This window comes from Accipiter gentilis, chromosome 12 (genome assembly GCF_929443795.1).
Source record: "Accipiter gentilis chromosome 12, bAccGen1.1, whole genome shotgun sequence".
NCBI lineage: Eukaryota > Metazoa > Chordata > Aves > Accipitriformes > Accipitridae > Astur > Astur gentilis.
In genome coordinates, this window is record NC_064891.1 from 21,180,839 (window position 1) to 21,207,933 (window position 27,095).

At 37.9% G+C, this 27,095-nt stretch overlaps 1 protein-coding gene across 5 annotated transcripts in view; it reads right to left on the reverse strand.

Moving 5' to 3' along the window:
* The window catches only part of INPP4B (inositol polyphosphate-4-phosphatase type II B), a 345,020-nt gene that overhangs the window by 295,386 nt on the left and 22,539 nt on the right, over positions 1-27,095 (reverse strand). For 4 of the 5 annotated variants that reach the window (XM_049814712.1, XM_049814711.1, XM_049814709.1 and 1 more), the window contains exon 2: positions 2,251-2,309. The exons of the other annotated variant lie outside the window; for it this stretch is intronic. In XM_049814712.1, coding sequence (XP_049670669.1) covers positions 2,251-2,262 — 12 coding nt within the window. In that variant the 5' untranslated portion in view covers positions 2,263-2,309. The remainder of the gene's footprint in view (positions 1-2,250; positions 2,310-27,095) is intronic. 5 annotated transcript variants of the gene reach the window in all.

Consider the following 27,095-nt stretch of genomic DNA (forward strand, 5'->3'; position numbering starts at 1 on the left):
AATTGCTTTGGTTTTACTTAGTACACCTGTGAATTACTCCCTTTGGAACAGGGATTTGACATTCAAGAGAGATTTGTCTTAGAGAAGCTATCTTTTACAGCACCCAACAGATGAAGCCTCTGAAAATGATCGTTTTACAAATTCCTAGGATATAAACTGACTAGGAAGTGCTACATCATTTCGTTTCATCTGCTGTAAGATACTGCCCTTTAATCACTCAGTGGTCTCTGTACTGAGCCTAATAAGTTGTGACATTTTAAAACTGAGCACCCACAATATCTCACCACACTTGGCTTCAGTGGACAATCATCCCATGATCATTTGCATTTGTCCGACTTCAATTTCCAAGTTTTTCCTGTTATCGTGACATCCCTAATTAAAGAAAGTGCCTGGTAAAAATCACCTTTTGAAAACACTTTGACATTAATCAAGTCGCCTATCTTTTTGATAAGCTAAAATTTGTCAAATGTCCTGGTTCTTTCCATAAATTCTGCATATTTTAAAAACTTCTTTAAACAAGGAAACCAGAATGAGATGCAGTTTTCTAGCACTGACCTAGACAGAGATAAAAATCACCCATCTACTCAACTGGTTCAGTCAAACCACAGCATTTCAAGGGGAATTCCCATTTATTTACTTGATGCCTAAATCTTTTCAGTAACAAAACTTTAATTTGTGTCTCATCCTCAAGTTCCTCAAAATACAGCTTTGCATTTGAACAGCCTGAGTGGACCTAGCACATTGGTCGATTTGCAGGTCCAACTGAGATTGCCTCATTCCATCCACCTGTACCTCATCTACACATTAAAAAAAAACAAACCCAAAACCACAACCAACACAAAAAAAAACCCACACACACACCATATGAACCTGAGTACCAATCCACACTAAATCCTTTAAGTACAGTAACATGAATTCTCTAAATTTCCAGAGTCAAACTGATAGCTACATTTCGTTTCAACAAAACTCTCCTACTTCTCTCTTCACAGCTGCAAAGTTGATCAAAATATTTCCTGAAACTGTTTTAGAAAATACCAGAGAAAATCCATGAAAATAGGACACTTGGAGGAACATGGAGTAGAAGAGTAGTTTGACACTTCAAGCCCTTTACTAAAAATAGTTTCTGCGAATCATACAACAGAACAATAATGTATGAGGGTGGAACAAAAGGGTGGCCATGAGCTTGCTTTCACCTACCTAAAACTTGGTCTTTTTACCACCCAGGGGAATGCAGCCATATGAAACTCAAGCCAGAGAAACCTTTACATCATACTGTCTCATTTTGTTTGCATACATACAGAATTCTATTACATGCTCCTGAACAGTGCTTTGAAAGCAAATACTGCTTTGAAAGTATACCATATGTGCACATTCATCACTATATTAAAATAATCCACTATATCACATTGAAAAATCTTTCAAACAGAATATACAATCTGTCGAGCAGTACTATCATTTCCGTCCAACTGCTGGTCCATACAGTATAAAAATATACTAGGAGCCAATTATAAAATACTTATTGTTAACAGGCAAGCATCTCAAGCTTCATACAACTCCCTAATTCTTTACAATCCAGTGCTATTTTCAGGCAACTACAGAAGCAGTGTTCATAATATCAGACAAAAAGGGTAAGAAAAAGAGGAATTCCACACTTAAGTGCTTGTTCCTTCCAGAGGATGAGTGGTGTAAACTCCTAATAAAGCCAATGGCAAATGAGGGCACTCAGCAGCTCCTGCAAGACTTCCATGGCATGTCAGAGCCAGACGCTATTTTAATAGGCCATTCATTTTAGGCATATAATTGCTCTTTACAACAAAAGAAGAGAAAATAACACCACTCTTCACAACAAATTTAGTTACAAAACCGCACTAAAAAATTGTAGTAGGGGTCTGAAATTGCATCTTGAACATTACCACAATACCTCATTCGGCTGTAAGATTTTGCTTTCATTATTCCAGTAGATTTGGTGAGTAATTCTGGATTTAGACCTGTGTATGTTATGAGCAGAACCTGGCCCTAGACTATTTATGATTCAGCTAAAGGATGTTGATATCATGAAGAATACCTAGTGTTATAGAAGGCAAACAATGTTTGGGGGTTTTTTTGATCTTCACTATTCTAATAATAGTGATTTATTTTCTTTTTTTTGTCCCTAAAAGCACAACGCCAATAGCTATCATGAAAAAGGATTACTCAAGTTCTCACAGATTAGACTAACACATCAAGAAAAGCAGTAGGAAAATGGATTACCTTATTTTTCATTAGAAAAAGCAGATTTCCTTTCAGTCGGCACCATCTCTCTCTCGGTTCTGTATGCAAAGAAGTAAGAGATTAATAAAAACAACCTTTTGTCTTCACACTTTAAATGCTTCTTAAAGAAGATGCATTAGTTATAAAGGTCGGAGAAGAAAATCATTAACAACCAAAAAAAGCCAGCTTCACTCAGCAGCTGCCTATGTACAACATGCTGTTAAATGCCAAATAACTTCCCAGAAGGTTTCTTCTACTCTGCAGCTGACAGAATTGGTGACTGCGGCATACATTCAACAGTGTTTTCTCTGCTTTTCTCCCTTTTCCTCACATGGGAGCAGAAACAGCCACGTTAGCATGGAACGGCTTTTGCTTCCATCATTTCACAAGATGAAATATAATCCTTGTTAAGACACAACAACAGTTGCTATTCCGCTTAGATTTGAACATGCTAATCTGAATTTACAATTTTCAGAAGATAAAAACATGAGCAAATGAGACCTAAATATTTAGTCACCTTGCTATAACTATTTTACTACACTTTTTAAAAGTGATTAACCAATGGGAACAATATATTTGTGCTTATACACACACACAAGCATGCAATCAAACTTTTAAGAATGGGGAATGTTTCAGAACTTTAGGGTTGGTGAGTGGGTTGAAAAACTTCAAAAAGTTATTCTTCCTAAACTAGCCATTTTTAAAATTGCATCATTTTTCTTTTTAAAAAAAGCACTTGTATATGTATCTGTAGGTACAGATAGATACATGTACAGATATAGATCTCACAAATGTGATCTCTTTAGACAAACCCTATACCACTTCTTAAGAGAGGAAGGAACATTTTTATGCAAGATGTATTCTTTTTTATTTTTGAGAGGGCACACAAAACCCCACGTCAACAGACAGCAGCCAAGCTTGAATTGATAGGAAGCTGGAAGTACAGCCGTACCCTAAGGTCATGTTAATCCACAGCTGCCTCTGTGGAACCGTTGTACTTCCCTCAAAGCTGGCCACCACTAGAGACATAATATTGACCGGGGGATGTCTTGCTATAGTAAACCAATAAATACATCTCTCTTTTCCTCTTGATAATATCAATTATGATGTTTCAATGGGCAACATTTGAAAATTAGAATAGCTTTTCCCCCCCACAAGAAAGTGGAAGGTTTACACTCACAGGCACTAGGACTTAAAATAACTGTTTTTACTTATAACCTGGTTGTTGGATTTGTTTTGGGGGTTTTTTTGGGGGGAGGTGTTTTGGTTTTTTTCAGAAAAGGAAGTGAAGTTGCTGGATTTTTCCAGACCTCCTAAAGTGCCAGAACAATCCAGAAAAGAATGTAATATAAGTTGATGCACATCCACATCCACCAACTAAAAAAAATCTAAACACAGTTAACAGATCCAAGCATGTTGTTTTACAGTACAAGTACAGGACTCTGCTATGACTAAATTCCATCCTCCAGAACCCTGTGGGCATCAGAAGGAAGAAATCCTATCACATTCACACTGCAGCTTTTTCTAATAAAAGATATTTTTACATAGGATTGGGAAAGTCACTACCTCATAAGTGTGAAAAATAAGCAACTCCAAAGATTAGTCAGGCTAATGATGACAAGTCTGTCAGTGGATAGTATACGCAGTGACCAAAATGCCTCAAGAGAAATCACCCTTCTCTCAAGGGGTCATAATCTGATTGCTGGGAGCCAGAAGGATTTACTGGGCAATAGGAACATTCTATACATACATAGTTTCTTAAACACTTTCCTAGAATCTACCACCACTGACCATGGCACAGGTAGCCCACGATACAGGGCAAGATGAATGTTTGGTCTGTCTATGGCCAACCTAAGGCTTTTAGCAGCAATATTGGCACTGAACATATTCATAAGTGAAGAAAAATGCAAAAGATCCTCATAAACATCAGTTATTCACTGAACAGGGCTTGATATGCTACCTACGATGAGAACATAGGGAGAGAATCCTGTTGAAGGACACCAAAGCAGCCAGAAGTGGATGCTCGCTAGTACTCTGTCCAGGAAGTTTGCCGCATTCCTCCACAGGGAGCTTTGGCTATTTGTCATTAGAAAGTGTATAAAATATTCTGAACATGTGGCACAAAATTTTCTCAGCCCCTTATCATAATTGAGTCTGTGCTGGTTTTGAGTCTGTTTTTTTCTAATAAAATAAAAGTAAATATAATCACAATGAAGATCAGCTGGGACAAGTGAAAACAAAACATTTGTCATTGCTGAAATTATTGTATTAGAACTGATTTCACAGCTAAACGGGAGCTATTTCCTAACAGCTACCAAGGGAACAGACATTTATTCAAGCTTACTGGAAATTGAAAGACATTTAAAATATGATCATAAAAGCCTGAAGAAACCTGCAAAGGAGGTGGGAAGTGAGCCATGGAAAATCTGTAATGACAAAAGAACATGGGTTTTGTGGGTGGGAGGGGCATGTCCTGAGCAACTGGATATCTAAACTTTAAAACATGGCAACTAATGACTGGTCACTAGCAATCACGAGCAGGAAAAAACTATCTTTCTTTACAGGGAAAAATAATGTTAAGGACTGAGTACTGTTTCTCAGGTACATGACAAAGGAAACATGAAAATCTCAGCAAACTAAAGAGCTGGCTTTAAACTTCTGTATTTAGTAAGGTATTTAACACCACTCAAGCATCAGTAATGAAAAAACCTGAAAACTCTGAAGGGGTATGTGATTAGTGAAACCGTAAGCTGACAATTGCAGAAAACATGCACATCAACCACAGGTAGTTATCAGTGCAAGTCATTTTTACCTATTAATTTTTCATCCCCAACCACTCTGCAAATCTTCAGTTTTCCTTCCTTGTCAAAACAACCTGATGGTCGCCTGGCCAGCAAAGCCAGATCTTTAGCATTGAATCTCATGGGGGTGCCAGAGAAGAGGATGAAGATGAGTAAGAGATGGAAGAGGACAATGATGATGCTAGTTAGTTTGTTGAAGTTGAGCAAAATCTAGATGGCAGCAGATATGAAGGTCAACTGAAATATTAACAACAAAACAAAAAAAGAAAACAAGAGATGCTGCTGTTTATTGTGATTTCCACTCTGTTGTGCACTCCAAACAATGTACTTTCTTTCATAATATGGGAGCAGTGTAAGTAATAGAAAAAAACCCCAAGGTTACATAGGTGACATCTTCTCCCCACACACTTTTTAAGAAAGACAAATGTAGTTTTGCTTTCCAGTGTCTCTAAAATCTCAAGCAGAAGCTGTAATTTTACACAGTATTTCCACAGTTTATCAATACTGCTAAAAATATATTCTGGCTATAAGCATATAAATAACTAGAAAGCTCAAATATGCATCCATGGGGCAGGGGGAGGAGGGAAGATTGCCTTGTACTTCCATCTCCTTCACAGGAACAATAACTTTAATAAAATATGAAGTGTTAACTACAGAAGTTCACCACATACTCAAGTATTCATGTTTTGCTATACTGACACTGATTAGGACACTGAATGTTTCCCTTTTGTTCATGGTATATTCTAACAGTTTTCAATTCTTTTGGAACATTTTCTTCTGTGTTCTCAGAAAACAAGTTGTGCCCTCTGCCACCCCACTCCCCCCACCCCTCCCCACAAAAACCAGTTTTCATTTATTAGAACTACATCTACTGAATTTAGTGAAAAAAATTATACCTGACACATATACATGAAATCTTTGTTTCTCTCAGAGCCCCTTTTCTGTTTATCTGAAATTATTTTAATATTAGGTTCAGTAGCTGTAGTTTTGACTAGTGGAAGTTTGGAAACAAATATTTTTGTTCAAATTGCAGTTAACACAGCACCATTTCGCACTGCTGCAAGGATAAGAAAATAAGGCCAGAAAAGTAGTTCTAAATAGATCTTCTTTTTAATCCCCCCAATATTCTATGCTCTTAATATCCAACCCTTTTGTAAAGGCCTTTCTCAAAAAAATTTCTTGGTATCATCCTTGTACAATCAAGTAACAGAAGTTTGTCAGATGGCTTTTAATACTCCTATAAACTTACAAAAAACCACCACAAAACAAACACCCAATCCTCAGCACATGGGCTTCAGAAGCCAGTTTCTGCCTCTAAATCAGAAGCTTTTTTTCTTCAGAGGACTGCAGTGACATATTTATCTGATGGAGAACCAGAACTCTTATCAATTCCTGATCAGGTTCCTCTCAACTGTTGAGCTGAAGGACAAGTTACATCTGCACTGTATCTTTCTGTGGGCCCTTTCATTCTTACTTTTCCCTTCATATTCACTTACTTGGCTCAGGTTTATCCCTCAATCAATGACTGCTGCTGCATCCTTTAGTTTCCAATCATCAAACCACAGTCAATTCCAATAGCACTACAACAGTGACAGCAGACCAAGCTTAACTATTAATTTGTACATATGAAATATAGCTGGGACGTAAACATGACATTCAGAAGACAAATCTCAAAGTAATATTTTCCTCCTAGGAAGGTTCTAAAATTCTGTGGAGAACTGCCATAAAGCTAAAAGCTCTTTTAAGTTTCCCTTTCATAATCAAATACCCTTGCAAGCAAGAAACAGAATACATGCAAGCAGTCCCAACACATATCTAAGTAGTAGAAGGTTGCAGCTTCAACTTTTCCATTCATTCCCACACATACACCTTCTTTCTTGTTTTCCCTTTAGGATCAGCAGCTGTACTTCTCTTTTTAAGCCCATCTTCATGCCTTTGACTGCCATTTCATAATCTTGTTGAAATTATAACCTCAAAACTTTATGGTCATCACAGAACCTGACCTGCAATTTACAACATACAAGGCCACCACTGTGCCCAAAATGAGCTACTGACTCCAACAGAGGCTCCATGCAGGTGCAGCTGGCTGGCTATGTTTTGTAAATTGATAGACTACAACTGTTGGAAAGCTGAGTCATACAGTACTTACAAAAAGGATATTTATTATAGACTGTAATCTAATACTACAAGCATATTCAGCATTGAAGACCAAATCCATCTGGGGGCAGGGGAAGATGCTGGCTCAGCCACACGATACACAAAACCCCACCACGATGACCCTTGCAAAAGGCTTGCTAGGGCACACAGGGACTTCGGGACTGGCAACGTATATGTTCCTACTACCCTCTGTATGCTGAGCAGAATTAATTGTTGGTTTTGTTTTACAGCCACATATTGTATTTTAACAACAGAGCATACAGTGTTTGCAATAGACCTATTTGTTTTTTTAAAAAAAGAAAAAAAAAAAGCTTGGCAAGGTAAATAATTTTTTGTAATCTCCAACTGTGCACTGTTTTGTTACTGGCTGGTCCCCTCTCAGGCAAATATCTTGCACGCCTTTCACATAGTTCCTTGATAACCTTCTTGTTTTAGAGAACACAGTTCCAAAAATTCAACTGCAACGTACTTAGTTTTTGGTTTGTGAACCAATCAGTTCCAGTCCATTTTATAAACACCTTATAAATCTACTCTAAATAGCACCATCAGCTACATAGTTACTTTAGATTGCTTCAATCTTTTTGAGTAGCACGGAGGAAGTCGGACCCTATGACTCTGGTCCCAGATGGAAGAGTCACCAAAAACCATCAATAACTGAATAAAACCAATGCTATCAAAGCAATGAAGGCTACTGGCTAAACTTTAATTATGCTTAAATGCAGTAATTACTGTAATGCGTGGACATCTGTACTCCAGATAGAACTGCAAAACACAGAAGTCCAGGAGATGAGAAGTTGTAAACTGCTATTTAAGAAAGTTTTTGCTTTCCAGCAAAGGAAAAAACAGAGCCAGGTAAATAGAACATTATGGGTGTCTGGAAAGGCTATTAAAAGGAATAAAGAAACTCCAGGACGAGATGTGCATATTGATTTTGTTATCCCCCCCACCTCCCCACTCCCCCAAGGGAGATGGTATATCTCTTGCACTCATCTATCAGTAAAGCGGTAACGGTCTAGAAATTCCTTTTATCGTATCTGTGCATCACTTGCTCCGCATATGAGCCGTAACAGGTAAATCAGGTGGGACAGTAAGAGTGGTACAACAGCAGTTAAAACCCTTGAGACGGCATGCTTCAGTACATCTAAGACAGTACCAGTCTTGAAATGCAAGGCAGCTGGGCCAGCAGAGTTCCACAATGATAATAATCAAGGCGCCTGTTCCCTGGAAATTTGCCAGAGAAGCTAAACTAATCTGTCAACATCTGAATATTATTCAGACCTAAAAGGCATAAGAGATCATGGGATTCAAACCTGGGTTTAACTTAGAGACTCAATGACCATCCAAAGGCTATCACAACCAGTGTTGACACAACGATGAAATTAAAAGGTAACCCACCCCCCCACCCCCAACAGAAACGTCTGTCTTTGGTTGCAGTACTGGGTCTCCTTGAAGGAGCAAAAAGACTTTTCAACTCAATAATCCACTTCGTTTCTGTCTCCATTTCGGAATAAAGCTGTCAGTCAGGGAAACTACTTAGTCATATAGTGCCTTTCAATGTTTCTCCTAGCTAATCTCTTTCCTAGCAGGAACTCAGATAGGAAAGATATTATCTTCAGTTATTTAATACTGGTGATTCAAGAGACAGGCATTATTTAATACTTATGGTTAGAGAGGCAGGCATGCTGAATCTAAAGTCCCTCTCAACATTTTCCCCACACAAAATCACCACAACCATAATTTACAAGGAAACCAGACCATTCAATTATTTTGCAAGTGGCCAGGAGAGAAAGAGGTGGAGGAGTCTACGTCCTTGAAAGAAATAATTTTAGAACAGATGACGGTTTTGACAGCTCACAGACCACAAAATTTATGAAGTTTCTGTTGGATGTCCCCCGTTTCCCCACATTCGCAATTATAGCTTTCATGATCACTTTCTGTGGACATGGAACAACCAGACCTATTTGATTCACATGACACACAAAAGGAACCGAGACATATTGTAACTGTTAAGCACCAGCCATACAGTTCCACATTTTCTATTATCACGTGAGAAATGTACATTTTTTGATCACTTGAACAGATGTAAACCCACGTCTTACACTAGACATAAATATCAGAAGTCAATCAAAACTAGCAGCATGTTCAAGTAATCTTAAATTACAAGGAAGTTTTATCATGCAAGACCTGCACAAAATTGACTTCAGCATGTAAGACTAGCATGAAAAAACCTACACATTGAAACAATTTGCAACTGATCTCCAACTCTTGCACCCTGCAGGACAGCTACCAAGTCGTATTTTATTAGTTTCAGATAACCACCAAGCTCTAGCTGTTCAAAGCAGCAAGTGCAGGAGGTCACTAGTGCCAATACCAAAGGCAGTAGCCATCTTCACGGCTGCATACGCTACCCTGAAAGAACAATTTCAGTACTATCTTTTAGCTTCCAAGTTTTCTTATGTATCTTAAGCACAGCTCAACATTAAAGAAATTAGCACATGATACCTTGCAGCTTTCATTAGTACTGCATTTAATTCTAGACATTTTGGTAAAGTGTTAAAACACAAGCTTTCTAATGATGCAATCTCTTAAATCTCCAAAACAAAATCAATAAAACTGGCTGCCCAATTTCACTAGTTTAACAATTTCAAAGAGAAAAACCTAGAACTCATGTCTGCAAGTCCTCAGAGATTTTGCTAAATACATTCTAAATTTCCCATCTCTTCCTTCGAACAGGTGCAATATTTTTAGTTCACATCATTTTGTATTAAGAACTTATTTAATCTTTGGAATACACACAGCATAGGAAACAGCCTTCAAAAGGAAAGCTGTAAAATTAGTCCACAATTTTGTCCTCAATAATGATATTCTTTTTAAGCAAACAGTTATTGCTAATTCCACATACTGTCTCTATTTCACCCATAAAGTAATTATAAGGACATAAAATATAAATAAGACACATTATGCCCCCCCATTGAAATTCTCCATTCTATCGCTGATCCCTGCACAGTCAAACAAAACACTAGGTTTTCTGTCTTGGATTGAGGAAATAAGAGTACAATGCAGAGTCAGCAAAAAGAGTTACAATATGACAGGAGTTTCAAGTATGCAGATATATTGATATAACTAAAGGAAAAGTTTGAAAATCTAAACTGTACTTAAGTTTTACCTTGAAAATCATTAACAGGTGATCAGCTGATTAAGGAAGAAAACTGTCCTGGCTTAACATAAATTCAGAGACCATATTGCAAAGAAGGTTTCAGGGGATCTGTGGGTGGCAACTTTAAAAGGGGATAAAACAGTAGGGGAATATTTGTCTTATAAGAGAATCTTCCTTTTAGTATTCCCCCCCCCCCCCCCCCAATGCGGTAAGATCTATATACCAAGTGTCACTAAATGCTAGGTTATCTACAGAAGGTATCTATTGGCAATATGAAGTTATTTCTTTCTATATGAAGTTAAACATGCATATCAGCTGGCTGCATGCAGTCAAGCTAGCTGATTGTACCCATGGAAAATTTCAGTTTATTTCTAACTTTTCCATCTCTTCAATTCTGTCTCCTGGCTATCTTATTTCCTACTATCAAGATCAAAGCTATGCTGACGATATATAGTTTGTAATTTTCACTTATACTTTGGTAGGCTGCCAGTACTATTGTAATCTATTTGAACAGATTATCATCTTAAACTAATTCAAACATTTCTTCCTACCATTTATCACAGCCATTGTGGCCTTCCAAAAAAAAAGTTAGAATACAAAATGACAGGGCTGTGATATTCAGCGAGTTAGTGAGTCATGTCACTTCCTAGGACACCCTTTACTGATCCTTTCTAGTTTGCATAAAACAACAGTAACCTAGAAAAACAATTTTGAATTTTATTTTTTTCTTCTATAGAGGGAAGGTAACAGAAACATTAAATAGTTATCTGTTTTTCCCCAATAGTACCGGTGGTCATTTCAGTTGTATTTTATGCTGAAACACACACATACACCTTAGTGTAATAACTTTTATGCCTTTATTCTCCGTATGTTCTCAGTTCTGTCACCCTTACCTCACAGTGCCCTAAAAAATAACGTAGAAGCTCCAGCCAACAAGACTCTTCCTAACCAGGGCCAGCCTTCTTCCAAGGGAGGCATGACCTTGCAATGGCATAATACAGCACCACATAAACCAGCCAGCACCCTTGTATCAGCACCACTACTGTCTGCAAGTCCCTTTTAAAGTCTTAAAACTAAGAAGACTCTAAAAGCAAAGAATCTATTAAAAAAAGCTGCAAGAGGTGAGCTATTCTATTTGGAGACAGATAATGGAAAATAAAACGCTGGCTTGGCTTGAAGGTACTCCCTTCAGCTGAAAAAAAAAAAAAAAAAAGCAGCCACACACAACAGCTTTGTCTTCCCTTCAGCTGACAGATTCCCCAGTCAAGCAAATTCCTAAATGATTCATGTAGTTTCCCAGAGTTCAGCTGTGACCTTTCAGAAAAAAACATATTCTTGCATTTTGCTTCCCCTAGAAAAGGTAATACAAATAAACACTTACTGCAAACAGGTATAACCTGGCACACCCACTGAACCATGTACTTCTAGCTACTTACACTGATCCAGCTGAAAACCAGCTCTGTGAAAAAAGTCATTTATCAGTTGTGGGAGTTGCCCCATGGAGTTCATGGCCTAACAAACTGTACCATGTAAGGCAGAGGACTGAACAAGCATGAGACTGCTGCTGTCACCAGCACAGCCACCTTACCATGACTCAGTGTTCAAACTGCAACTTCCCTCCGGCTGTGCTGGAGCAGCCACTGACCTGACACAGGTGCAGGCTCCCAGTGAAAGGGAGACCGTCTTCCCCACTAGTGCTGATGTAGCCACAAAGTCAGCTTAATGAATTTATCTTCATGGCAAGCAACCTAATCAAGCTGTTCCCCAATCAGACCGGCTACCTGGCTGCAGAAATACCAGGGCCAGCCCAACACAGGACAAACGTGCACCCACAGGTAATCTTTCTGCAGATAGACCATCATACCAAGATCACACGTCTGTGGACAACTGCAGCCTTAGGACAAAATTCACATACAAAGGACTTGAAACATAGTCCTCACTCAACAAGATTCCTGGCAAATCCAATTTAACCCATGAGCTTTTCCCAAATCTCCAACTATACTTTCAGGCAACACTGCCTTAAATTCCTCTTTCTCCCACATCTGCTGAGATGACTGCCTGCCCAGCCACACTGCCTTCATTCCACTGCTGAAGAACACAGCTGCACTGGCTATAAATTTCTCTTGGGCCAGCAAGAAAGCTGGATTATGGAAGTTATCCCCTTTAAAACCAACGCTTGAAAACAAATACCGGAAGATTAAGTCACTCTTCCAAAATCTTATTCAGAGGTGACTGCACTAATTAATGTTTCAAAGATATCAGCTACACACAAATGACTGTTAATACGAGTTCAGCCGCTATTATGATACCGTGGTTTCAGAGCAGGTGATCTCCAGCTAAATATTAACATTTCAGTCACTACTTCGTTAGAAATTTATTTACACAGCAGATTTCTTTCTCTAGTCTCCAGGAACGTAAACACACAAACCTTTTGTAATGCGCCATTTCAAACAAAAACAAAAACCTAAAGCAAACCTAAGTATAGAATAGCTCAATTCATGAGGAGCTCCTATACACATGACAGTAGGCAAACCAGTCCAGAGGATGTAGTGTGCTGGGATCACTGATCCCGTGCAGAAAGGCACAAGGGGAGGACACAGTAACCCGTTTCAAAAAAATATTGCACTATATTGGAAAAGGCAGCGTGCTCCATTCTGCAAGATACTGTATCCGAGTGACAATAATTGGAGATTCTCCCTCTAGGAGACTTATTTCCTCTCTGTTCCAGTATCTATGAAGATGCAAAATGTAGAGGCAAACTTAAAATACAACATTGCTATGACATCAATTTTACTTGTCATTTTTACTATAACAGACAAACTACTATACTAAAACTGCAGCTTATACTCTGTAAGATACAGGATTCTTTTTCTTTTTTTTTTTTTTTAACCTTAAAAACTTTGCAGTCCACAAACAACTTCGAATTTCTTAACTTTTTTTTGCTTTGCAACATATCCTAGAACCAAACAACTTCAACAGTCTTGGTGTCTATATTACAGGGGAAAAAAAATTACCACATTGAGAAAAACACAGTAGTGAGAGCTTCTCTCTACTGCTCCCCATCCCCCAAATTTGTAACATCTGGGGTTTACCTAAGCTATAAACATTAAAAAGATTTTAACAGCAAATTTGAGAGATTTGTGGTTCCTTTGAGTTCTAAAAAGATTTTAGCTAGAAGATGACTGAGTCAAGTCACCCATATAAAGTAAAATACAACATAATATCATATTTTAAGATTAGAGATATAAAGTACTTGGAATGAAATCCCTTCAGTAAGTTTCAGACTGCTCTGAAGTTCACCACCGTTCCTCTCCTGATATTAAAGGGAAGGAACTCCTCCCACTTCTCTTAATAGTATCAATTCTGCCTTGGCTTTCTTCTCCCCACACGGTCTTCAAGAAAATAACAGAAGTGTTTTTCCTCACAGAAACTCTTTAACACACCTGTAAAGACGCAGCAAAGGCTTCGATTTTACTGTTGCACAGTTACAGAGAGACCATAAGCTCTCCTGCTCCTGCACTTTCCAAGAAAAGAGATTACTGGATTTTCCTCAATTACCTCTAAACTGACAGAAGAAAAGCATGGAAAAGGAAAGGAGTCAATATTTGATGATAATATTTAATTTGAATAATTAAAAGTCAACCAAAATACCAGAAAAAAAAATCTTTATATGAAGTATGTTCCCTACATAAATATACTGCTCCTGAAAGTTCACAAGTATCTGTTTACCTGTATTTCTAATTAAAAAGCTAGTACTACTGTTAACAACATAATTGCTGAGAAATAAATCTAAGAAATGGTGACTTAGTGCTGTTATAGTAAAGAACAACAATAAATCATTTTAACTGTGTCTCAAAAATAATTATTCAATTTCTATATGCAATGGAAGTCTCAGTTCAGCAGAAACTATTATGTCATCTGGGGAAGGGAATATTCAGAGATCGATGCAAAACAAAGGTACAGGGGGATGAAATGCAACAAAACTCACAGAACATGAAAATCACTAAGAACATTACTGCTTTATACTATTCGGGCAGCTACAGCAATAACAAGTCATTTATTAACCTTTTGCCTCAAGATCAATGACATATCCTCAGTTAGCAGATAGGAATAAAGTTTATGTATTTTAAAGAATGAATAAGACATCTCAAGAAGACTTACAAGCTTCACAATTTTTTAAACCAAGCTGCTGATGAAATCTCCCTAAATCCATCCAAAGTGAAAAAAGATTAGAAGAAAGTAAGAGGTGATACTTAAGAACCACAACTTAAATGCAAGGCCAAAGGATGATACCGAAGATGATCAAGCTCTCCCCACATACCTATTTCAATTAAGATGAGGACTGCTCAGCCTGCATATTTGCAAGTACAAAGGCTCTCTTCCCTGGCTTATTCCACAGTGACCTATGTGATTGCTGATTTTGCAGCTGCAGAATTTCTCACTATTGCAACCTGTAAGCAACACAGACACCATGGGTGGAAAGTCAAAGCCTACTAACGCCTTCCCATGCAGACAGGCAATTCAGGAAGTAACACTTCACTCCAGTAAACTTCAATTTCCTATTCTTCAATATCCATCATCACACTACCTGTTTTTGCTAATAGGCACCTTTTCACTAGCTGGAAACACTGAGGAAATTTAAAAAATCCTAGAATATAAATTAAATCTTATTTCATAAGTTATCAATTGGGCAGAGCCATATATTTAACTGCATTTCCGCATACAGTTATCTACTCTGGAACAAATAACACCCTACTCTCATCAGCTGTAAGAGGTCATGGCAAATGATTTACAAAATTTTTTTAAACTACCTTAGTCTAAGAAGTTGGAACTGACAAATAGCCCAGCTACATAAAACCCACCAAAAATATATGTTTTTCAGACTAAACACCTCATGCAAGGATAAAAAGTTCACAGCGATAACTTAGAGAAAAATAAGGCTACACACAAAATACAAAATTCAAGAGCTGGTTTCACAAGATATTCATGTTCTTTAGGTACAGTATTATTTGGGTAAAGAGCCCATGGCTTCAGGGGTATGCTACAATTATTACAAAACAGGTATGTCTGAATTAAATGAATGACTTTGTATTAAACATGAAACATAACTATGATTTTTGCTAGAGGCAGTCCAGGGCTGAATGCTTCCGTGATGAAAACGGAAGGTGCACAGTAGTACAAGCCAAACCCCTTGACACAGAAACTGAGCTTGCCTCAGGATGTCAATGGTTGGTAACAGCCTCTTTTCCATCCCCAGTAAAATCACACCTGATTGCCCAGTCTGGAAAAGCTGCTCAACAATTAACTGAAGGATTATCACCTACATTTTAATCAGGCCTAGATACTTTGAAGGATTCTCAGCTTCTAAAAGACCCTCTGGGCAAGAATAAATGGGGAAACAAGCCTGAATCAGAGAAACAGAACTCAGAAGGGGACCAACAAACCCAAAGCCCCCAAAAATCTGACTCCAAAAAGGCTAGGCAGGGGGCAGTAAGAATATCCCTCAGAACTTCAGCTTGCAAAGCTGTGCGTTCCTTGGTCACACTTGCATTCTTTGCTTTCCTGTCATCCTATCACAGAGGCAAAGCAGAACACCTACAGCCTGGCCAGACCTTTGAGTAAGTTCCTCTCACCAATCTGGGTAGTAGTAAGCTTTTGACACGCATTTGCAGCAGTAAGGTCTTGCGACCTATGCTGAGGGGCTTCAGACAACGAGCAGCATCTGAGGAAGATGCCTTCCAAGTAAAAATAGTGGCTGGACTAAACTCAATCCCAGTCAGCACTGGAGCAGTGATCACTTTACTAGTGACATACAGCCAGAGATTGGAGAATATACCCATACCGGTAGAGTGACTATATAACGGTACAATTAATTCAACACAAAAATAACTTTGAATAATACCATAATGAACTATCTTCCTCCTCCTCACTGCATCATTCTAATATAATTTCATTGCATTACTGCAGACTTGCAGTTATTTTGATCTTAACTGCATTTGCATACATTAATGGATGTGAATCTCTTAAGACTTAAATCTTTAAGAATGAATGCTTTCTTTTGTATAAAATAATCGGGAATATTAGGTAACTTACGAAACAAAAATGTTTCTCAAGAAAGCAAGGCAAAAGCATTTTCTAAGAAAAGCTGTTCAAGGACATAATTCTCAAAGTCTGCTTCAAGACTGCAGACTTTGTGGAAAGAGCCACCAGAGAGTAACAACTGTACTAGGACACCACAAAGAAAAGGAATGTTTGGGCACATTGAAAGAAAGGACCAAATACACCAAAGCACTTTAAAGGTGACAAGGAGAAGCACCAGGGTCGATGTTCAGAGCAGAAACAGTGATCGGGTCTGGCCTTGAAAGAGTAATTAGAGTTGGTGGCAACAGAAAGGAGAGAACGTATGCGAAGGATTGTGGAAAGAGAGCCCTGTGTGGGACCTGCCGGCAGATCTAGAAGGGCAACAGAGAGGTAAGAAAGCAGCACACACAAACCTCAGGGTCCAGGCCAAGAGAGTCAGTTTTACGATCCACCCACAGCTTCTTCCTACTCTCTAAAGAAACCCGAGTAAGGTGGCTGTGCTGTGGACCTGCAGCTCTGCTGCAGCTGTTGGAGGGGAGTACTTTCTTCAATTGATGCATAACAGCCTTAAAACTGTTATTTCAAGTAGAATATCAATGGCTTCAGGATTCCCCCCCGCCCCATTCTTGACTTTTCAGACATTAGTCTAAACTATGTTGTCCACCTTGCTTCAAGGCAGAAAAGCAACTTGTGCGGGAGTTTAGACAAAGAAGTTCAAGAAACTTAAATTCTGCTGGTAAATAGCTATTGCCTTTGCCTGAGAACATCTTAAAATTTGCAGATTGCAAGCACACACACAGGACAGTATTTTACAAAGTGTTCCACTCAATTTACCCAGCATAGGTTGCTGTGACTCACATACACACACAGAGCAATTCACTATGGCGTATCAGTACCTTACAAGGGAGACAAAAGACATAGCCACAAATGACTCAAAAACTGATTTCTTCCTTAACTTCCTCAAGGCAGTCAGGCAATTAGGAGTATGTTAGCTGGAGGATACACACCGTGCCAAGTTTCTCTGGTTGTTTCTCAAACTTAACTGTCTCCTTCCCTTCCCAGCATACAGATTTTTGAAATAAATAAAAGTCAGCCTGAAATTTTGCCCTTTTTTTTTTTATTGGAATGCCACGAAGTTGGCACTTTCTTTGTACATTCTAGGTAAATATGACCAAAGCTTTAACTTCTGCCCAACACTTCTCATTGGTTTTAAAGTGTTATATCCCCCCACCCCAAGCAGTAACACAGACACACAAGACTTCTTTATTAAGCCATTTACTGTTTATTTGCTTCCCCAAAAAACACGTTGCTAAATTTAATTAGTCTATGGATACATTAACTGATTTCTCCTGTCTACCAAAATACAAAGATTCAACTTTTATTTTGCTCTAGCAAAATAGTATAACATTAACTTAAAATCGCTATGTAAGAAGATGCATAAGCAACTCCCTTGCCATCAGCACAAGCAGCAAGATGAGTCACACCAGACTTTTTCTGCAGGTGGATGATAGAGGTGTGAAGTCTGGAGGGGTAACAGGTGAAGGAGTTATTGTTTCCTTTTTTTTGTGCTGCTTTTGAAATGTGTGAGAATGAAAGACTGTTCCTATGATTAACTTTCAAGCACAAAAAAAAATTACCAAGGTTCAGAGACCTGGCAGTTATCATCTGTTTAAAGGCCTAAAGTCCTATCAAACATATCTCTTGACATGGAAAAGAAAGGTTTAGGGCAACTCTTTTTATAAGTGCTGTAGTTGCATTTCAACTTAATTGGATTTAATCCTCAAAAGAAACTGTAACAAAAAGTTACTCCTTGTAAATCTTGTAGAGATAATACAAAAGAAACTGACTACAACCAGTTACTTACAGTTTCTACCAGACACCACCCAGAGAGCACATGCTGGACACACAGGATTAGTCCATCCACAGTAAAAACCAAACAGAAAGAGACCTCCAAGTTATTGAACCTGCTATTACATGCAACATCAGAATCCAATCCTTTTCACAACATATATTATTGAACTCAAACCTAAAAGCAGCTAGATAGCTTTGTCTCGATATCCCCAAAGGAATGTTGTTCCAGCACCTGACTGGTTTAATGAAAAGAATCTTGTGTAATTTCCAGACTAAATGTCTTAATGTCCAAATTATCCACATTATTATGCCAACACTGACCTTTACCTTACATTTATGTTCTCTTCTTTCCTTTACTGGAAGTGTCAAAGCAAGCCAAGTTTTCTTTCTCTCTCTTTTTTTTTTTTTTTTTTTTTTTTTTAGTTCTTCCCCTGTAGGGAATACTTTCCAGTCCTCACAGTCCTTTCCTGAACCCATCTCTCAGGAAAACATACAAGACCAAAACCATAAGTACTCAAGATACACAAAGTCCGAGTTGAAACTACAGTACTCAAAACCAGCCTCATCTATTCTTGGCCCCATGATTTATTTTCAAATTAAAAACATTGTTAGACCTCTCAACCACAATATCATGGCCCTACCTACCATTATCAGAAACACTTGCTCTCCAAGTGATATGCATGAAGGTAGTTTCTCACATGTCCAGTAATTTTAATCTTTACACTATTACAGTTACTTGTTTCTAGATCCTGCACTGCATCTACTTCAGAAATCTACCAACACCCTAGCAAATTCTCTTACCACCTTTCAGTAAACTGACATCAATGTAAGTGGCTTCTTTTTCACCTACATTGTCTCTAAATTATCAGAGCAAGGCATCATGTATTATAGTGCTATTCAATAACCTCTATTTCTAGCTTTTCTGAAAATGTTGTATCCTACAATATTCATGTTTTGTCAAAACTGCTATGCTACTATCTTATGGCTGTGATAGCCAGTTTAATATTCTGCAATTCAATTTATTCCATTTTATACCCCAACCTTCTAGTATTTGCACAGAAGTCTTTCAGCTTTGTTTGCACTCCAGCTAATACAACCTTAACTGCATACAAAGCTGGCATAGTCATAACCACTAGTTACATTACTATTCTCAAAAATACTTATTGCACTTTTATTCTAATAATTGTCCCCTGTTCTTTACAGTTACACTGCTTTATCAGCTGTGATATCCTGGGTTTCCTACCTCTCTTCACATATGCTTTAAAGAAAAAAAAACATAAGCATTATGCAAATCTATCACATTTCTCACTCTGAACTTCTTCAGCAATGGCACAAATTCTCAGTGCCAGCAAGCTGTTTCTCTGGGGATTACAGTTTGAGCTCATCTTTTAAAAGATTCCTCTTCCAGTAGATGCATTTTAATGATCAAAGTTTCCAAAACCTTTCTGTAGGACCACGTCTTGAGTAATCCATGACTTTGTTATCCTGCTACATCTCCTTCCGAGGCCTGGGAGAATTCTCCTCAGTGCCAAGTGAGCCTCCACACAATCAAGCAGCTTCTCCAGCCCACCGGACTTCCAAAACAAACCTTCATTAGTTCTACTGTCTGTAGAGTCACAAACATACATATCTAATTATCCTCCATTAGGCAGATTTTTCTTCAGCCTTATTTTTTAGAGCTACAAGCTTCTACTGGTATACTGAATAGACATGTTTTACTGAAGTGGATTTAGCATTTTGTCCAGCACAACCCTAAACTTACATTTGTACATATCCCCATCTCTCCATTCCTCCAATATGTCAAAGTCTTATGTTACCTCCAGCCTGTATGCTTTTGGTCTACCCATGACAAAGCAACACATTAAACAAATAGGTTAGCAGGCTTGGAAGAGAGGCTCATTGCAACTTAACAGTTCTTTCACACTCCCCACCTTCCAAAGTAAAATAGGTTATTACCTTCACCACTATGGGTTACCTGGGGCTTCTAGTGACTCATTGTCTAACCATTATTAAGGAGGAAAAAAAAATCTCACAGGAAAATACAAGGCAGGTTTACTTCTAAATATTCTCTTTTTAGAAGTTACTAAACATACTCCTCTAGATATCAAAAATCCAAGTATCCTACTAGAATATGAAGTTAGAAAACATTCAAACTGGAAATGGGTTTGAGTCACTGAAAAGTATGAGACACTTTAGTTCTATATTCACAGCAAAACAATGCAGTCTTAACTTAGAGCTGCAATGGTACTACCATAGTAAGAAAGCTCAAAATCTGAAATGGCAGCTTGTCATTTTCTTAAGCAACAGTAAAGAAAATCATGACAAAGCGTGAAAGCAGTAGCCACAAATCTGTACTTCCATACTCCTCACATGTAAAATGAAGTCAGAAGCAATTTAGAATAAAAAAAAAAAACAATATATAGCACTGTCTGTCACTAGGAGATATTGATAGAAAAAACAAGCTCTACTCTACTGAAAGACAATGTGAAATGAAAAAACATGCAGAATATAAGCAGCAAAGACAAAAAGTTACAGTTTCTCATGGCATAGAACAGAAAAAGTTAATGTAACAACTCTGTTCTGGATCCTTAAGACAGATTTCTAACCAGTCTATGTAACACTAAAAATTCTTTGAGATTATACTATTTACCAGATGCTTTGCTTAAAGTTCAGAAAGTTATGATGGAACACTAATTTTATTGGGCCTCTTTGTGAAATGATAGTACTTTCTTCTATGAAAAGAACAGCAAAACTTTTTAGCATGTGTTTTCTGAGGATATTTAGTCTTCATGTTTTCATTAAGAAGAATAAGTGTTATTCACACATACTTGAAGTAAATACGAATATTTTTCCTTATTTTACATGCCCCTCTCAATCTCAGTAACATAGTTTGTAATAACAATATATGACTTCTAAAGAAAAACAGCATATCTCCTTGGAATCTTTTCCCTTAAACTCCTTATCGTATTATCACTGTGGAAGAACAGACAGAGCAGTAGTTGGTATACTTTTCTTTTTTCTACTGCTATATGATTTGTTAAAAAAATGGGGGAGGGCAAGTAAAGATGCAGTTGCACATAACCATAACAGTACAAGTTTGGTTTTACCAGCACTTGGCTTTATATACAGAGAAGATGCAAACAGGAACACTACCAAAACACCATATGGATTCAATACCAAATGTATTCTGGTACTGAATCCAAAGTTTATGTATACCGAATTACTTTAGCATTCCCCCAGATTAAGCCCCATATTCTTACTGGAAAGCTAAATATATGCAGATACCTTTATCAAAAACCTTTGAGCCAGGTTATTTAAAATACTGAGCCTGCTCTCTGGGTCCAGGCTGTATCACAGAAGCTTAAAACCCTAAAACCAAAGTTACAACTGCATCTTTTGAAGTACTAAAAATGACAATGTGAATTATCTCCACTACTTCATAGCATCTAAGAGCTACCCAACTATTCACAGAACAGAACCTCACCCATTTCACGGAAAGAAAAAGAAAAGCCAGTCCTCCTTATAAATTTGAAATGCAGCTCTGTCACCACTTCACTCATCAGCAATACAGAAATGCAGAAACTGCTACGAACACAAGAGGGAACACAGCTTCTACCACATCTGCTGAAAGGGCACAACATAAATCCTGCCAGGGCATTGCATGGCCTTCAGCTCACTCCCTCAAGGAAGTCTGGCCATACTGCAAGCATCAACCTAACCCAACTTCTTGTCTACTCAGCCTTACTTTTCTAGCAGTTATTTATTTTCAGGCATAATGTAAGCCACAGGTACTTCACCCTGACAAAGTCTGAATAACTTGCCTATAACATATAATCAAACAAGTCTAGTAAAACAAGAACTGCTTTGATGCATGCTAGACTTTTTTTAAAGCTAAAATAGTAATTCCACTGTAAATAATTTACATTTGGTTTCCAAATTATTTTTCAGCAAATGACAGAGCTTAGACTTACCACATCTGCTTGAACACACATACATGTATATATATGCTTGCCTAACTTCTTACTAGCAATCTTACTTCTTATCATTAAGCATCTCAGTATTAAGTGCAGCTTGATAACCCACATACTGGCTATATTTACAATACACACATCAGCAAAATTCTGGTCTGTCTTTTACTGTCTTTTCTTTCTTATTGATTACTTTTTTTAGTTTTCAATTAACTTTTTTTTCTATTCTATTTGCAACTTTGGGATTACTTTGAAAACAAACTTGGCAACTTGTACTTCACAAAAATAATAAAAAGATGGAAGTTCCACTCAGACATTATGCTCAAACTGCTACTAGTTCTCTATCCAGAGCTGTTATGTACTCAGATCTAGTTCACTGATGCACACACAAAACAGTCAAATGACAACCAGTAAAGAAGGTACATGCATGAATTGATGGGGTTAAAGGAAAAATTATTTACTGAAAACCTAAAATAGGATTGATCATATAAAGGATTAACGGGATATATTAACACATGTGATATCTAAATTAATCCATCTGGGATTAAGAGACCAACTCACTGATAGGACTTCTGGGTAGTATTAGATGAATGACTGAAAAATCATTCTGGATTTAGCCCGGGATTAGACAGCAGGTAACTCTCAGTATGCCTGATTACATCTATATTTTTTTCAAACACAATAGGAACCAACTTGTACCAACATATAACTTGCTTATTACAAATTATATAAATTTTAAAAAACACTGAGCAACCTATTCAACCACAAATGGCCCTTGTGCCAAAGGGAGAAAGCCTGGAGTCTAGATATGTATCCTTAAATGGAAACTAATGAGGATTATTGGTAAAACCTTTAGACTTCCTAATCACTTTAGCAGGTTTTGTATGTATTACAGTAATTTCTACTGCAGCCTATAAAGGATAAGAGAATGGTATATTCTCAGAGGACAGGAAATACTAAGGTATCAAGTTCCGCTACTGAAGAGAAGACAACAAGCTAGTCCCAAAATAAAATAATAGGTAAGGAAAGATATTAATTCAGTACTCTCATAGGGTCACAAAACCAAAGAGCTGCTAGGAAAAATAAAAGAATAGAGATAATGGAGGAGTTATTTACAAATATACAAAGTACAAATCCATACTTTCTAACTTAGGAGACTCATCAATAAGTAAGGTATAGATAACTCAAGATTTCTTTCACAGCAGATCTCTGTAGATAGGACCAAAGCCTGCATATTGTGGGGGTTATTGTTGTTGGGCTTTCTGGTTTGTGTGGAATAAGGGGGGGGAAAAAAAAAAAAAAAAAAAAAAAAAAAAAAAAAAAGGCATGGGGGAAACACAAAGCTACCAGGCACTCTGTGACCAGAAACATCTAACAAAAATCTAACATGATGCTGCAGGGGACACCTACAGTTATTTAAAAGGAATTCTACTGATGAAGAATTAACATTAACACTATCAACAGTCTTTTTAGAGCTAGCTTCAACTAAACCAGCAGATTTTTCATGCAATAGGAGACCACACCGATAGAGACAGCACATATTTGCCATAGTTCTCTTTAGGCTACTACACAATATAAAGCCTATATTCCAATGATGATTGCTCAGTACAGCCAAACAGCTTTTAGATACCTCTCAAAGCTTCCCCTTTTTGTACTCAGACTGGTCCTGGCTCATAAAGAACAGTAGTGTGACTCAAAACATAATAGTCAAGAATTATTTTTAAAGGGAAAACAATTATAACCAACTACCTTACCTGAGTTTAGTGTATCAAGACCCTGACTTCAAGAAACTTGTGTTGACTGCTTCTGCTTTTTCCCTCTTCCCTGAGATTTTTATTTTCTACCAAAGCTTACTCTCTCCCCCTCAAACAGGCTTTATTGAATTCAGCAGTAACAGTTTTAAACTGTAGTACTCCTAGTTGCCACTCCTCCCTACTTGCAGAAGGCACCACCCCCACAGCAAGAGGGACAAAAGTAAAGATATGCTGATCCTCAACATCTGCTATCAACACAAATGAGCACTGGTATCAAAATAAACTAGAACAACTGGCTGAGACTAGTAACAGCTGAAAAGCTGGAACATCATTTGCTTCTGCTGCCCAGCACTAACAACACAACAAAGCAGTAAGGACAGTAACTTCCCCAGCCACTTCAGTAAGATACAGCAGAGCTCATCATCTGATTTCTACTCTTATTTCCCATTCCCCTGTACTAAGTCAGGGGGCAGGGATCTCAGGATGTTCAGTAATAAAACTTGGGTTTAATGGCTGAATGTTCCTTTTAAACATGGATGAATCATAATCCCTGAAGGTTATGGTTTTTCCATACTTGCAAGACTGCTCCTGATGGGATTAATTCTTGTAATAGTATAGTTGATCACTACCATTAAGCAAATAAATAAAAAAACCAAACACATAATCAAGCAGATAAATGTATGCAAATAAACAATTTCCTAACATATGAAAGTACTCAGTGCTGTATCTAGAGAATGGCACAGTTTTATTTCTTAGCCTAAAATTTAAGCAAAGCATTCGGAAACAAACAAATCTCTCTGCCCACCTGGAGTACTGATTATCTAAATCTAGCTGCTTCAGTATCTATGCTGTTTTCTCCTGCCAATCTTCTCCAGTCATGTTCCTTTTGTGAGAGCACGTAATCTGTCCCACTGAGTCTGATTACAGACTAGACATGGCTAACTATAGACTGGTGTCATCCTGTTGACAATGAAATAAGTCATTCCTCACCAGAGGTCTTTACAAAGTAGCTCTGTATTCCTCAAAACCTTGGTAGATAAAACAGGCCCTGGAAATCACAGATAGATGGACTTCAGTGCTGTGATCCTGCAAATGCTTTGCCTTTCAATGACTGGTCACTTGATCGATGACTGTTCAACTTCAATCCACTTTCGCTTCTCTTACACCATAGTTTTCCACCGTACACAGTTTGGCTAACTAGGAAAAGAAAGAAAAAAAACTTAAATCCTACCTCAGTCTTCGCATTCAATCAGCCAATGCACAGTGTATTTGTAGAGCAAATGTCTCAGACATATTAGAAAGGTATATGATATACTTAACGAATTGTGAAACAGTGACCTCTGCTTACTCCCAGGACTTTCATTTCAAAGGGACAAAATTCTGGTTCTACACGTTGAGCCTTGGAAGAATCACAGTTCTTGGACAGAGATTATAGGCCTGACAGCTTGATTTATTCATTTTCTTAAAGAGTCGCAAAGACATTAGATGTGTCTGAATGCTCGTGCCTTCCAGAGGAAAAGTAATTTTCCATTTCCAGGATGAAAATGGCACTATAAGTGGTATGTTCTCTCACTTTGATGAAGAAATTCATTTCTGTACAGACTGCCCTGACTGGAAGGATAAAAAGAATGGAATAGCTAACTAACAAACACTTCTGGCCAGAAGACATGCAGAACCAGCAATTTATTTTTCTGCTCCTCACATTCTGCTGCTGCTACCAAGACAAATCAAGCTAAGCTGAATGGACAACGGAGCAGAAAGCAACAACTGATCAACTTGCTGAAATTTTCTTCAGGAAAAAATCTTATATCTAAGTATTATCGATGGAGAACACACAAAAAAACCCACTGTGGAGAATCAGTCAAGTTTTATTAAAAGATTCCATCTAAAGGAAAAGTGGAAGTTTAATTTTGAGAACATTTCCTAGTTAAATTCACATTCTCAATACAACATTCATGCTGAGGTGAGCTACAATTTCACTTACATTTCAAAAAATAATTAAAACTAAAATTATGAGTTAAGTATTCTTCCACTGCTGCAGCAAAATCTGGGGAGTGTATTGAATTGTGTATTATGTATTCTCAGCAGTAAGGAGATTAAAAATACATACACGCAACGCACGCAGTCAAAGAGCTTTCATGGACTCATCACTGTGCCAAGGTAGAAAGGGCTTCTGGGTACCTACAGCTCAAAAGGAAAGGTGAAAAATCGATACTTTCATAGTGGCACAGCACCCTCTGACACTGGGACGAACATACACATGACAGCTGGTGTTAAGAGTCTAAGCAATGAAGAATTGCCTTTCATTAAGGGCATTAATTATAGCATCCTGGGCAAAATCTGACTAACTCCATGGTACGTACCTAGAATTTCTTACGCAGTTTCAGATAGATACTATTCTTCCCTTTGTCCTTAATGGTGGCTACTTAGTTGTGCTTCATATCTGCTGCATTCTACCCCAACATAGTAAAGATAAACAAACAGAAATCCAGCAACAGAAAAACTGACACTTACCAAGTTGCAAAGTGTTTTAGAACCATTTTGAAAAGAAGGGGAAAGGAGGGCATTAGTATCTAAATTGAATATTTCCCTTTTCTATTCTGGGCTAATCCTTAAAAGAAGCCATAATGTGGCTGGTAGTAAACTAAACCTTTACCTCCTCAGCAACAAAATGGTTCTACATTCCTGTCCTGGTTTCAGCTGGGATAGAGATAATTTTCTTCCTAGCAGCTGGTACAGTGCTGTGTTTGGGGTTCAGTATGAGAAGAATGTTGATAACACACTGACGTTTTCAGTTGTTGCTAAGTAGAATTTATACAAAGTCAAGGATTTTTCAGCTTCTCATGCCCAGCCAGCAAGAAGGCTGGTGGGGCACAAGAAGTTGGGAGGAGACACAGCAAGGGCAGCTGACCCAAACTGGCAAAAGGGATATTCCATACCATGTAACATCACGTCCAGTACATAAACTGGGGAAAGTTGGCCTGGGGACAGATCGCTGCTTGGGAACTAACTGGGAATCCGTCGGTGAGTGGTGAGCAATTGCATTGTGCATCACTTCTTTTGTATATTCCAATCT